Source organism: Lepisma saccharinum, chromosome 26, assembly GCF_977018435.1.
Source record: "Lepisma saccharinum chromosome 26, izLepSacc3.1, whole genome shotgun sequence".
NCBI classification, from domain to species: Eukaryota; Metazoa; Arthropoda; class Insecta; order Zygentoma; family Lepismatidae; genus Lepisma; species Lepisma saccharinum.
Genome location: NC_139254.1, coordinates 43,316,553 through 43,332,400, shown reverse-complemented (window position 1 = coordinate 43,332,400; position 15,848 = coordinate 43,316,553). Strand labels below are relative to the sequence as shown.

The window sequence follows — 15,848 nt, the reverse complement described above, 5'->3', positions numbered from 1 at the left end:
AGCACACACTACCCTGAGAGGCCTCCCCCATGGCGGAGTGGTAGCGTTGTTGCCTTGTAATCAAGGGGTCCCGGGTTCAATATCCGGTGGAGGCACAAGTGGTTCGGATCCCACTTTAAACTGTAGGTCAAGTCCTGATTAGCCATACTGTGCATAAAGTGGACTTAAAACACCAACTCAACAACACTACCCTGAGGATGGAGAAAGAATCAGTCTTCAAAACATAGGTATATAATAATTTAAAACAGTAGCTAAACGTCCAAAAAACTCAACATGAATGAATCACCATTGATCAGTTACAAAGAAAAATTTGTAGCAAACCTTTATTTTGCATCAGCAGAAAAGAATGTTGCCATGTAACTCTGTAGTGTGATATGGTTACTTGGCCCCTTAGCAAAAACTATAAATAGCTTTATCCTTAGCTTGTTTTCATTTGGTTGTAGATCACAGTTGCCACTGATACTTTTTGTTCAAAATACTGCACTGCATTTATATTCGGTTATTTTAAAAAATAAAGAACTATTTCTAAAGACAATTTCTTAATTGTAATTAAAACAAATAATTTTACTATTGCAATGGTTCCAAACATTAATTTGGATAGTATCAAAATTGTAGGTCACTTATACAGGGAGTATCATAAGTAATAGCACAAACTGACACAGTTGAGAGAGTACATGATAATAGAAGCAAAAAAGTCTCACTAAACATGAGTCTGCAAACGAGCTGTTTTTGAGATAATTGCGAATGTGTGGTTACAAGCCACCACTGGCTTCATTGTTTGTAAACGTCATCCTAGTTGGTAAAATGCTAATAATGTGTGCAAATGTGTGGTTAGAAGCCATCACTGATTGCATTTTGTAAACACAGTGCTTTACTCCTTGCACGTTCTGAGGTTTGCTCTTTGTTTGCAAAACAGCACATTTCCGAGAGGTGGCGTTGTAATCAAACATGATGGATACAATCAGTACACAGTCTAATGTTACTGTGGGAGTCAAGTCAGTTGTGCTGTACTGTGTAGTGAAAATGGAACCTTACAGCAACGAAGAGTAGATTTTACCAACTAGGATGACGTTTACAAATAATGAAGTCAGTGGCGGCTTGTAACCACATATGCATTTATCTCGAAAACGACTCGTTTGCAGACCCATGTTTACAGAGACATTTTTGCTTCTATTATCTGTTGTATAGAATAACGTCTCACGTAGTTCTCTGTTTATGTACAACTTTTATTTACACTTATACCCTTCGCCGTATATACATCTCTCCATAACAAATCCATTGTCAACTGCTCCCGGTTGACTTTTGCCCCATAACACAGAGAATTGCACTTATCAGGACTTCACTCTACGAGCTCACTATTTACTATAGTGCTAACCCGTCCTGCAGTTTATCACGCAGAGGTCCCTGTGTGTATTTCTATACATCCATAAAAACTGCCCCACTCCATCCGGCCTTGTATCGAAGTATCTGTGAGTCTGGGATTCTGAGATATGAGAGACCGTAACAAATACGAACCGGTATTTATACCTCCAACAAACGACTCGCCCCCAAACCCCCAGGGCAAGATCCTATTGTTACCATTCAAACAGGGAAGCTGTTGAGGGAACACAAACGTTGCCTTCCCCGACTACCGAGCAAAAAGCAACCTAGGCAGAGCATGTACACCGAAATACACTTTTACATAAATATTTCCCTTTTTGCAGCTATGTGCGTAAAAGCCACACAGCATATGTACTTTCAACTGTGTCAGTTTGCGCAATTACTTATGATATACCCTGTATATTGGCACCTTATCACTCTCAAAAACTAGCAAACACAAGTCAGAGATATTAACACTATCAAAATAGATTGAATTAATGGTATCACAATAATAAATAACGGAAGTTGTTATTTAGTTAAGTACGAAGGTTGATCAACATGCTCTGCCCCTGACACACTTCCAGTTCCTGGAGGGGAAAATATTTTGTGTGCTGCATGGCCTATCTTAGTCATGGTTTTTGTTTTTGTTTTACATGTGACTGAAGTGTGAGAGGTGTAAGCATTCCAAAGAAGATGGAGAAAACTGAGATTGGTGCAGTCAAATATTTGCTGGAAAAAAAAATCCGTCACCAACAGATATTTATAATGACACTAGCTGATTACCCGGGGTTGACTGGGTATTTATTTATCCCACTCTTCTATTAGACAGGAAAATTATGAATTCTAATTATATGTAAGTAATGATATTTTATTGTGAATGTCACCAATTAGCTTAGCGACTCCGAAAACTATTTTTCACCTCCCATGCCAATAGGTGATGAACTTGGAGTCGAAGGGGATTGGGAATTGGGAATGTCACTATTCACCTTAGTGACCCTGAAAACTATGGCTTCCACACTAATATTGGTAGTTTTCGAATACTGATTGCCCGGAGTTGCCCGGGGATTTATTTATCCCAATCTTCTATTAGACAGGAATATAATGAATTCTAACTATAGTGTAAAATGAACTTAAGAGTTGAACGGCATTGTGTGTGTCACTATTCATCTTAGCGGCACCGAAAACTATGGTTCCCATACTAATATCGGTAGTTTCACTTGTCACCTCCTTCCCACCCCAACCCCTCAGGGTGCCAGAGATGTCTTGGAGTTGAATGTCATTGGGAGTGTCATCTTAGCGACCCCGAAAACTATTAATTCCACACTAATATCGGTCATTCTATGTCACCCCTTTTCCACCACCTACCCTGAAGATAGCACGAGTGTCTTGAGAGTTCAACGGTATTGGGAGTTTCATTATCTATCCTTGCGACCCCCAAAAACTATGGATTGAACACTAATATTGGTCGTTTTACATGTCAACCCCTAGGGGTGCCAGGGGTATTTTGGAGTTGAACAGCATTGGGAGTGTCACTATTCATCTTAGCGAACCCGAAAACTATAGATTCCACATTAATATCGGTCGTTTTACATGTCACCCCCTTCCCACCCTCACCCCTAGGGGTGCCAGGGGTGTATTGGAGTTGAACAGCATTGGGAGTGTCACTTTTCATCTTAGCGACACCGAAAACTATGGATTCCACACTAATATTGGTCGTTTAATTTTATTTTTACGTCACTCCCTTTCCACCCTCACCCCTAGGGGTGCCAGGGATGTCTTGGAGTTGAATGGCATTGGGAGTGTCACTATTCATCTTAGCGACCCCAAAAATTATGGATTCCACACTAATATCAGTCATTTTAGATTATTTTTGCATGTCACCCCCTTTCAACCACCACCCCTAGGGGTGCCAGGGGTGTGTTGGAGTTGAACGGCATTGGGAGTATCACTATTCATTTTAATTCCCGCAAAAATTAAGGATTCCACACTAATATCGGTCATTTTAGATTATTTTTGCATGTCACACCCTTTCAACCACCACCCCTGGGGGTGCCAGGGGTGCCTTGTGATTGAACTGCATTGGGAGTATCACTATTCATCTTAGCAACCCCGGAAACTATGGGTTCCAAACTAATATCAGTCATTTTCGATTATTTTTGTCACCCCCTCTCCACCCCCACCCCTAGGGGTGCCAGGGGTGTCTTGGAGTTGAACGACATTGGGAGTGTCACCATTCATCTTAGCGACCCCGAAAACTATGGATTCCACACTAATATTGGTTGTTTTCGATTATTTTTGCATGTCACCCCCCTTACAATCCCCACCCCTGGGGGTGCCAGGGGTGTCTTACCCCCACAGTATTTCTTTCCAGGTTGCAAGTGATATGCGTACCAAGTTTGGTTGAAATTGCTTCAGGCGTTCCGGAGTTATGCCGGAACAAACATACATACACACATCCATTTTTAAATATTAGAAGAAGAAGATAAGTAACACAGAAGGGGAGTCTGCCCTCTCATATGACATGGTTAAAAGGTGGAGTCAGGAATTCAATTGTGGAAGGACATCGTGTCAACATAAACATGCTACTGGACCCCCAATGGCAGTTGTGACTGAAGAAATTATCAGTCAAGTCCATGATATTGTTATGGGTGAGAGTCGCTTGACTATTCAATGAATAGCAGAGATCTTAAGATTTGATATGGTAGTGTACAGGCTATATTGACAGTCCATTTGCACATGAAAAAAAATTCAGCTTCCATATTTTGAGATACAAAGAGGATACTGCCGGTGGAATACCTTGAACACGACACCACAGTCACAGGAAGTTACTAATGGAAAAAGTATGAAATGCTATCAAAACGAGGAGGTGCAGAAAGCTTGGGTGGGGTATCCTCTATCAGAATGATAATGCACGAGTTCACACATCCCAAATTGCAGTGGCCGCTATGCACAAAGCACAATTTCAATTGGTTGACCACCCACCATATTCTCTGGACTTAGCCCCTCATAAACTAAAACCCGTTTTCTTATATAAAAAAACACCAGAATGGGAAGAGTTTCAGCAGTGATTCTGAAGTGATGGATGCTGTAAGTGAATGGTTTCAGATTTTTTTCTGTGCCGGAATCGAAGCCCTACAGCACTAATTGGAGAAGTGCATTGAAGTTGCATGGGACATTGTTGAAAAATAAGAGTAGGTAAATGGCCCTATGGGCTTCTAGGTCAGGGGCAGAGCATGCTGATCAACCTTCATACATCTGCTAAGGGCTTCTTTTGAATAGGCATATGATTTGATTATGTAATTGTTTGTACAAAAGTAGCAAATTTGCATACATTAATAGCTGTAAAAAAGAATAACATTTCATTGGGAATGGGAAAATGTGAAATCTGGGAACACATAATCGAGGTCCGACTGACATTGCATTTACATAAATGGGGGACTATGCAGAGAAACTGCACAGACATAAACTAGAATTTGCAGGTGGCCAAAATTCCAACAAAAAAGCACAAATTTTTATGTAGCATTAAAAAATTATACAAGATAAATCTGTGTTTGTATGTATGCTTAAATTTATTTTGCTTGAGGACTATTTATTATTAAGCAAATTAATTAGAAGCAGGTATCTAATGGTAAACTTGAGTTTAAAATGGCAATTGCTGATTATATCTCAATAAAAAATCCTGCATAAAAATAAGTGTCCTATTGGATATTAACTCCACTAATGTGCACAACTCGAAGAGTATAAGAAACTACTTTCACTATTATAGTTACAAATAAGAAGTCTGCTAATTTCACTGCACTCTTTCACTTGATTAGTTACTTTCCAGCAGGACTGAATAACAACATGCATCAGAATGTTTCACAAAATGCTACTACTTTTCCATGCAGAGATGTTGAGGTATTTTGCTGATGAAAATCTTCAAACTTCGATGAATAATCTTTGGAAGGTTGCACCACTACAGTTGGAAAATGTTCAAGATGGAAAATAACTTGAAATGCAGCTGGTGAGCTGGATTAGTATGACATACACAAACACAAGTAATAAAAAATCATGCCGACAAGCTATTAGTCTGTCACTCCCTACCAAGAGTGGTGGGAATGCGTATTTGGCCACAGCATGCTCACTGTTACTCTGGCAAACAATCTGATCAAGCTGCGACTAACCTGATAGTCTTCTCTACATTCATTCGTAACATCAACAACCGACGGTCCCTGACTATTCCGCCTCCTCATTCTTTCGGCTTCCCTTGCAAACTGAGCTTCAACTTCAGCCTGTCTAAGCTGCAACTCGCAACGAATTTGCTGGCGGTGGATGTCACCATCGGTCTTTTCCCGCCGTCTGCACCATTCCAAATGAGAAGGTGGGACGTTGGCCGACGATCTGACACTGAACCGTGCATCAGCTTCTAGGGGCTTGATGACGTTAAAATCTGTGAGCACAGGTTCACCTTTCTTTTTCGCTCTCCCAAGTTCAAAATCAGATAGATTTGATCTTCCAAAGTCGTTTGATGCAAATAATATTCCAGTCTTGCCAACCACCGAGTCTGAATCTGAGTTTATAACAGAGCTCCTGGCACTGCTAGCAACTTTATCTTTCTTGAGGCCAAAATTTTTGGAGGCCGAGTCACTTCTCCTGTAGATCTGCTGGTCAACTGGTTTACTCAATACTGCTTTCCTATTTGGCACAGCAACATTATCTTTCACAGCACAATTAACATCATTACTAACTGTAGCTTTGGTGTTATTTGAACATCCATTTTTTTCATTAAGCCCTTGAAAAAATTTCGTAAAATCCCAGTCTTTCAAAAGATGTTCATCCAATTCTGAATATCGTTGCTTATTTGCTTCTTTCTGTTGATAAACAAACAAAATGTTACCAATTCTGGGAGCATCATGTGAAAAATAGGATTAAAAATTGCAGTCACGAGCTTTTGAAAAAAAGGTTCAAAATTGCTCTTGGAATCTTTTAAACCACACAAAATTTTGAACCTTTCCTGAGCTTTATCACTGTACTTGTGGAATTTCTCTTCTACCATCACTATCTTCATTATTTTGCCAAACAAAGGACATACTTAGGGATTAATATCCAGAAATTCTACTCTCTTATCTAACAATTTTCAGTCTTCTAAAATTAGACAGAGAACTATTTGACTTATGAAATAAAATTATAACTATGAGTAATCAATAGCATGAAAAAAAACTCATCAGGATGAGTGTATGAAATTAAATAAAAGCCTTTATCTAATACTGATTTTCCCAGAAAGGAATGAACAGCACACAAAACACTAAAAAACTGGTAACACTCATGATCATGTCATGTATGTCAACAAACATTAAAAGTGTTTTTGTGTGTTGTGTAGGGATAAGATGCCAATAAATGTGCCCTTTATCAGACACACCTACAAATTTAATCACACATTTCTGGAGTACTGATATCCATGAGGAGGTTGCAAAATATTGCAATTAATATCAAGAGCAAAATTGCTGAGAAAAAATGCATTAGAAAATTGACTTTTTATATTGAAATACACACTCAAAACACACTATAAGAAATATTTACATTCTGATACTATTCTTCAGATTAATTTTAGAATAGCTGACACCAGGGGTAGAAAATTACAGGGTGCCTGAAAATTTTCACCTCATGACTGAAGTTTCAAATTCACTTTTTATGGATATTTCCTTTAAGTTTTTTTTTAATAACAAGTACGTGTTTCTTAATGTTTGTGTGTTTTCTGTTTCATGTGTATCATGAAATCAGAATAATAAACATGCCATTATAAATTTTTGCACTGCTGTTAGCCAACTTTTAACTTTTAACATCTACAGCGATATGATCGAGACAGCCATATATTAGAATGCATTGCATAATTATATGATTATTCATGCTGTTACCAGTTGAGCCATTTTAAGGAAGACCACTCGAGTGCAAGAATCGATTACTCTTAATTCAATCTTGCATCAATTAATAAATGTTTTAAGATCACATTTCATACATCTCAGTTGGATTCCTGGCGTTCTTAGCCTGTATTTGCAAAGGGCCGGGCACCTTAATTATTTTTGGTTTTGTCTACCCCTGGCTGAGAAAATTAAGTATTGGCAAGTATCACTATGGGAACTAGTCCAGATTCAAAATTTACCAGTTCAACTACAGTTTTATGCATATTTTGTGATTTCACCTGGGACTTAAATGAGGTACCAACTGTCTGATATACTCACATGTATACACTTTGACTATCTAATTGACAGGACAGGAAAGGAATGGTCAAAAAAAAAAAGTAGAATGGAGTTGAATTTTTGTGTATCACATAGTTGACGAAAGTGTTCCATTGGTAACCATTATTATTATTAATTTTATTATAGATGCATAATCATGAGTTTCAGATGTGTATATACAGGGTGTCCTAAAACAACTTCACCAACTCTTGGGTGCTAGTAGACATCAAACAATTGGTCTAACATACCTTCCAGGGATATGTGGCATGGTTTCTACTAGCATTTCATGTTAAGAGAAACAACTTCGAAACACGAACTTGAGAATCTTCCATGAGCAAAATACAATGAATAATTCAAAAGAGCTGGCTTTTTTGAAACTCTGATGCTTACCATCTAGCTATGAATTATAGAACATGCTGCAAAGTTGTATTTTCAATTTAACAATTAGCATCTTATTACATTTGATATGAAAGCTGTTGAACAATAAAAATGCTGCCAACCAATGTTGATTTGAAACAGGGAAAAGTTAAAAAAAATCCCCCTCCAAAAAGCAATTTTCCCCAAAAACACAAAACACTTTCTCTATTCAAGATTCAGGTTTTCCAAGCCTGATGGTGCAACATGGGTGTGAAGACAGCTGGGAGAATACCAGTTAGCAGTGTCTTGTACACAAAAGTGGAGTCTGATTGGTGCAATGTCCATGACATTCTGGGCAACCACGTGTCTTCCATGCTGTGGTGGTTCTATAGAATTGCACAGCAACAATGCTCCTTGCCAGACAATTCTTGGATGATAGTGTAAATGGCTCATTGCAGATAATGAAATTGTTAACCAGTTACTTGCAAGAAAACATGATAAAAAGTTTCCAGCCACATACGACTAGTTTCTCCAAGTTGCCTTGGTATAAAGCCTCCTTAACACTCATGAATCCAAAAACTCATGGTTCACCTAACATTAGTTGCCTAATGCCCATTGCTATCTTAAGTTACAACATAACCAAGACAAATTTCGAATTTTTATCTATTTGTTTTTTTTTAAAAAAAAGTCTGAAACCTTTTCCCTTCCACACTATTAGCATATTACCACCTATTTCCATTGTTTACGATATGCATATGAGGAAATCCTATCAAATATGAAATCCTTTCCAAATGCATCAATTATTCACAGTACAGATGAAGCATACGTGGAGATTTAAAAGTGGTGAACTTTTTTTACAGATGCAACCGAGTTCCACAAAGTCTGATTGCTTGCTACGTGAATGGGGACAGCAACACCAAAGAGAGGAATTATGAAGTTTCAAAAAATGGTTTATAGGAAACTTACAAAATCGACCGGTGAGGTACAAAAAGATGGGTTGCAATGTGTTCCTAAAGCTTTACTTTCTTCATGGGAATGTCCAAATGCTTGTTGAGAACTGTGGTGATATATATTTGCATCAAACACATTAAGGACATCCATGAAGAAATTTCTGCTATGGAATAAAGGTATTAAGGGCAGTAGCATCCCAACATGTTGGTAGATCATTGCTGGACTATGCATCATGATGTGCCTCAACTCTGGTGCATTACTGTTCACACAAAGTGGAACACTCTTTAATGTACACTATCAAGCAGCCACTTTACATGAACCGAAGCTACAAGGGAAATATCAAACAATATAGTGTTGAATAAATGAATGATGATTTACTTTATCTCACATTTCTGTCACTCTTGACTACTCACGAAGATGAGGACGAGTGATGATATGATGAAATTGATGAAGGGACACTCACAAAGAAAACCATGTCCAGTCTGGGATTCAAAACCAGGACCAAAGGTGTTACAGAACTCTGTGCAAATCACTCTGCCATGGAAGCTGGCAACAATGTAGTGTTGATATATACAGGGTGATTCAAAAGTCTCGATCCTACTGAAGTTCAATTTTTTTTTACAGGTAATATAAACCATGCTCACTAAAGAAGAGAGAACAGCCATAGTGTGTGGACGGATGAAAGAGTTAACCTATGCTGAGGTGCAGGCGATGTTTTGACGAAAATTTCACAAAACTGCTCCATCTTGGGCCAGGAACTTGATGAACAACATCACGTTTAGTGATGAGGCAACCTTCCATGTGTGTGGATTGGTGAACTGCCACAACACCAGGATATGGGGTGATGAACAGCCTCATGAAACTTTTCAGTGGGAAAGAAACACACCTAAAGTTAACGTGTGGTTGGGTCTCACTAAGACAAAAGTGTATGGGCCTTACACGTTCGCTGAACCCACAATCACTGGTTCAACGTACCTGGATATGCTTGAACAGTTCTTAGAGCCACAGCTGATTCAAGATCAGGTTTATGACACAGTTGTTTTCCAAAAGGATGGGGCACCATTACACTTTGCCAACATTGTCTGTGACCACTTGAATGCAGTCTTTCCTCACAGGGGATTGGACGAGGTTCGCCTGATCTGACCCCTCTTGATTTCTTTGCCTGGGGCTACATCCTGGAATTTTTGCAAGGAGTGTTCTGATCAACTGTGAAGCGGTGGGGATCGTGCCTAGACATGGGGGGAAGTCATGTTGAATTACATTGATTCCAAATCCTAGGGAGGCATTGGATTGATTTGTGTTGTTTTCCCATCAATAAATCTGTTTTTCTTGAAAATGGATCGGGACTTTTGAATCACCCTGTATATTTCCATGATATACACATAGTTGTATTACTTTCAAGAACAGTTAGTTCTACCAACTAGAATGATTTATTCTTGTTTTCTTCCTCAGGGTGTACAAATTGAGCAAAAAATACATGAAATGTGCCTGGTGCAAAGGCAAACTTCAAAAAAAAAAAAGTTGACAATTTTATTATGAGAACAATTTTTCTTGTTAAGTCCACTTTGTGTTAGATAAGTTAATGGGGAGTGAACCTAGAGCTTAAAGTGAGATCCCAATCACTGTTTAATGTACCACCACCACAGATGAAGTCAGGATCCCTTGATTGCAAACTCCAGCATTGCCACCAAGCAGGTACAGGTACATGCATGAATGTATGTATCTAAGACAACGTTTGATTTCAGTCAGGGGTCCAAACTACTGCATGAAGTCCCTTCTTTGAGGATGAAACCTGGGACAACTTAACTGCAAATTAAACTATAGAACTCGGTAAAATAGAGGAATTACACATTGCAAAATAATGACAAATGTTCTAATGTGCACTTTCCAGAAAACATGTTTCACAATGTTCACATTCACAAAAATTATATGCAATCCATATTCCATGTTGCAAAAATACAAGAGTGACATTAACAGGAGCTGGAGTACTGTATACAACTCAAACATATATATATCACATTTTCTATTTTATCACTTGAGTAATAACTTCATAAAAGCACTCAAAAATAAAATTCACAAACTATAGAACAACTTACCCTTTTCATGACAAGAGTTCGATCTCTATCTCCCATTTCTTCATCATCAGGTGTTGGAGGTAAAGGTCTATTAGGAGCACCGCTAGCAGAAGGACCTGGAAAAAAGACAAATTTCTCTACTGTATATTCAATTTAGCTCATCCAAAAACAATTTCAATTCTGTTACATGGAATGCTGGAAGCAGTTAATCATGTCAATCTTTTTATGATAAAATTTGTGTTCCTACAATATAAAGAACAAGTAAGGTTATGGAAAACCATATAAAGAATATTTATTGTAATGAAACCAACTCCACTTTAGCCTGACACCAATACCAATGCAAAAAATTATTAAAACAATTTAAGTGGTTTAGAATATTTTATTATATTTCATCATAAGTATAGCAGAGTTTTTCTTTAACCTTAAGTGGTTCCTCTCTTGCATGTTAATATCTCTTGATGGGAAATTTTCATGTGCATATTTTTCAAACTTACCGCAATGTACAAAACAGTCTTAGCAAGAGAAGTAATTGTTGTTGAGATATGAAATCTGTTTGGCATTTTTCAGAATGACAGGACTTATAGCAGAGGTGAATCTTCTTTACATCACAATAATAAAAGTCAAAGAAAGAAAAAGAAAATCAAAATTTGACACAAAAATTTGCCCCAGTATGCCTCAGTGGCCAACACGATATACCAAAGTAAATGAAAAAATGTAGTATGTAGCAGTGGTATATTTCTACAACCATGCAAGTCATGTTGAAAATAGGCAGATACTTCTTGGAGAGAAAAAATAGAAATGTATAAGAGAAGCATCATTGCCATCTTGCAGAACAGATTTTGGGAAAATTGCTGCTTGCATTAGCCCTATGGATGCTGGATTGCTGGATAGACCAAATATACAGACAAACAAAGCATATAATCCCCATTCTCAAAGAGGAAGGGGGAGGGGAGGGCAAATATGTAACTAATTTTAGAAAAAAATATTTTTTTTGGTACTTTTGAATATTATACATCTCCAGCAGACACCTAACTGTAGCACATTGTGAACATTTTTTTTCAATATTACATGTAAAACTAAAACATATCATCAAAAAATGGTGGTTAAAGCGTAATACCATATTCATACGTTTAAATCATATAATTTTGGGTGCCACATCTTACCATTTGACTATATAAACTACATGTTCATAAGGTGACGTTACCACTATGCAATCAGGCAGGAGTCTAATAGATGGAGACAGTGGAATGCAGAGCTCACGTAGTTTGTGAGGAGCATCACTAGCGCCACTGGTGCTGTGTTCCTATCGTGCGACTCAAGGTGGAGCTCTGCTCGCACAATAGTCAAGCATTCAGGTGTTTAACTGAAGCCTCCTATGGTACACTCTACACTATAGAAATCAACATTTTCATGGTACAGAACATACAGCTCCTATGATGATATGCACTGTTTCAGGTATACAGGTAGATTATTTTGTACTTATTATCCATTGGAGGTAGTCTACTAGATACAAATATCATGAAAGGTATCCACATCATTCAACCTACAAAGTAGAATGATACAGTTCACAACAGACAGAGTAGATGTGACATTACCTTTTAGCATACTCTCGTAGAACAGAAACTACCTATCACGTAGAATTATACTACAGATGCCTGTTTACATTCACTACAGCCTCCTCATGGGACGGTGAACTCGTAGTCCGGCTGCTGCCAGTCTACAACCAATGGTGCAGGATCACACAGGGTGTTGTAGAGTCTCCTGCACGTGTGTCCGGATAGCAGACGCAGATGTAATGGGGTTGCAAAATGCTTGGCGCAGAATACTGCGATCCTCCCTTGGTGTGACCAGTGTTGGTCGACTGCAACCTTCACTACGTCTGTAGGTGCCCTCATGTATCCATTGGTGCCAACATCTGGCCACTATGATATCTGAATGCTCAAGATGCCTGGCAATTGCACGATTAGACCAATCGGCCTCAAGCAGACTCCAAATACGGCCCGTTTTGAAGTGCTGGTAATGCTGTCTGATGAGTCTAAGAGGCATTCACTGTGTTGATCACCTTCTCTCGCAGTGTTGTCTGACTCTCCACACATGGCTTATGAACGCTATCAGGCCTGATAACACTATCACACGGTGGCACAACTAATGCACTCTGGTGGATGTTCCAGACATTGCAAATCATTGCAAACTCTAAATCATTTACATACATATTGAAGGTACAAAATGATGTTCAAATTGGACACCTTTCCTTCTGGGTGCTTAACATTTTTTGTCAGTGAGTGTAATAACAATGAATAAAGAGGGACAGTGTTGCCAGCTTATGGAAACAATTTCTGAAATATCACTTCTAGCAATGGATCTAAGGATACTGAATGGACCAAATTTTGAGGGAAGCATGGCAAAGACCACTCTTTGAGGATATGTAATGCCTGTCCCCCAATTTGGACAAAAAAACTGACATTACTGAACATTTTCGAGAGTCATAATTTTCAGGAAATTTTGAAAATTGGACCTTTGCCCCATGACCCCGAATTGTTGTGCACACTGTTAAAGTGTTCTTTTGTTCTCATTATTACAAGTAAAAGTGAAATATTTTAGAAATAAGCGGTTGTTGAGGACTTATAGCCCATTTTATACGGTATTTCTCTTAATACTCAGAGCAAAGCAATGCCCACCGAGATCCATAGGGAAATGCAGCAGATGTATGGGGACAAGCGTCTCGCTTTGAGAAGTGTGCTGTGGTGGTGTTGAGAGTTCAAAAATGGCCGAAAAGACCTTAATGACAATGAGCAGTCGGGGCATCCTCGCTCACAATGGAAAACATAGCTCACGGTATTCAGGGATCACCGAGGAACACTCCTGTAGGATTTCATACCACGAGGTGACACCATCAACTATTGCGGCACACTCTTATGTCTGCAAGCTGTCATCAGGTAAAAGTGCCAAGGGATTCTCGACGTGGACAATGTGGTTATCCGCAACGATAACGCCAGGCCTCATGTGGCAAACAGGACCATCGACAGACTTGTCATTCGAATGGAAGATTCTGGAGCATGCACCTTATAGTCCAGACCTTGCCCCCAGTGATTTCCACATGTTCGGTCCACTGAAGAAGTTCCTGGCAGGACAGAGATTAATTGGCGACGACGAAGTGAAGCTGTGTCTACTGGTGGTTCCATGATCAACCGGCCAAATTCTACAACAGCATCATCTCCAAGCTAGTGGTGAGATGGGACAAATGCCTCAACCACTGTGGTGACTATATTGAAAAATAGTGCAAGGTACATAGAACAATTCCTATATTTCGATTTCCCTGCATGTTTATTATTTAGGCTGAAAAAAAACTGGGGCAAAGATTTTTTCGATTTGCCCTCGTAATTGCTTCCACACTGTGCTGTGATACACCAGGGGATATTTATGCTGCTGCCATGCTTCTTGCTGCTAAGAACTGGATCACTGACCATATTTCACAATCAGTGGGCTGCTCGATTGACTTAAACATTGCAATCACACAGTATGAAGTTCATACGCTGACAATCTGGCTCCAAATGATGTGTGCTTTTGTACAAGGAATGCCGGGAGTCTGTACACATGTGCAGTATTACACCTGCACGGGATATAACAAGTAACAAGTAATTGGCAAAGGGGCCTTACTAAAAAAAATGCATGCCTGTGCGTGTATGCACATATATAATGTGCATAAAAGGAAAGAGGGCCACTAGGGTTAAATAACAAGTAAAAGAGGAAAGAGGAAACCCTCACCAGACACAGTTAAAATTCAAATTTTCGAGGCCGTGAGTCATCTTCAGGTGTAGAAACAAAGCGTGAACTTAGTGACAAAGACAATGTGATAGTGTGACCTGCAGTGTTAGCAGGTTCAGAAAGAAGTTGTAGATGGTGCCAAAAAAATGGTTCCTTCGCCAGGCTTGTTGAAAACTGAGTAGCGGGTGTGTGGTAGTGGGTGCAATGTTTGGAGCATTCCTGGGTACCCTTGATCAGGCCAGGGAATGTGGTTGCACTCATGACTGATATGTAAGACTTCTCTCATCTTTTATTTACTGAAGGTTGGTGGATTGGGCCAAAGGGTGGATGATTGCTACCTAGAAGCAGTCATAGAAGGGGATATTGTGGTAGTTGGTATGCACGGCAACAGTGAAGTCCAAGTTTTGGGTGGAGGAGCGGTGATTGTTGATGTGGAGGTTGAGCGCTGAGGATCTTTCATCCAGATAGAAGCCACCACAGATGTTGCAGAGGACAATCTAAATTAGGTTAGATGTGTGGCACGTTCCTTTGGGCTACAGAGTGAATTTGCCAGTGGCAGTGTGGCTCTGGAGGGTGCAAGAAAAGACAAAAATGGTGCAGGTTTTGCAACTAAGTCGATTGCATTTGTGGGCAGGGGAGTTAATTGTGAGTTCGGAGGGGGGTATGGTGGACCAGGATGTTTTGGAAGTTGGGGTGGGGGTGTTTGAAAACAACTCTGGACTTGTCGGGGAAAATGTTTCTGGTGTCAGGATCACTGTGGAGGATGGGAAAGAGGGAACGTAGAGTATGTCCAATTTTGTTGTGGTGGGGTGACAAGCTCAGGATATTTGTTTGGTGACCAGGGTGGAAGGATATCCACGGTTGACCAAGGCTTGGTGTAGGCGGAGGTTGTATTTCTGTTGGGAGGTGGATGAGGTATTGAGGCGTTGACTAAAGCACTTGACATCAACTTTGAAGCAGCAGATAAACATATGTGTTGCCTTAGGATGAAGGGAAAATTCTTTAAGACCACTTTTATTTGTGTGCATGCACCAACGGAAGAGAAGCAAGAAAATGTTAAGGATGCATTTTCTGTCAGGATGGAAGCCATATATCAAAGAGCACCTAAACATGACATCAAGATGAT

At 39.4% G+C, this 15,848-nt stretch overlaps 1 protein-coding gene across 7 annotated transcripts in view; it reads right to left on the bottom strand.

The window, feature by feature from the left end:
- Nucleotides 1-15,848, bottom strand: part of msn (serine/threonine-protein kinase msn) — a 156,293-nt gene that overhangs the window by 62,967 nt on the left and 77,478 nt on the right. For 6 of the 7 annotated variants that reach the window (XM_083112407.1, XM_083112408.1, XM_083112410.1 and 3 more), the window contains exons 14-15: nucleotides 10,979-11,073; nucleotides 5,523-6,209 (exon numbers count right to left, since the gene is read on the bottom strand). In XM_083112407.1, coding sequence (XP_082968533.1) covers nucleotides 5,523-6,209; nucleotides 10,979-11,073 — 782 coding nt within the window. The remainder of the gene's footprint in view (nucleotides 1-5,522; nucleotides 6,210-10,978; nucleotides 11,074-15,848) is intronic. The other variant, XM_083112413.1, reaches the window with a different exon arrangement.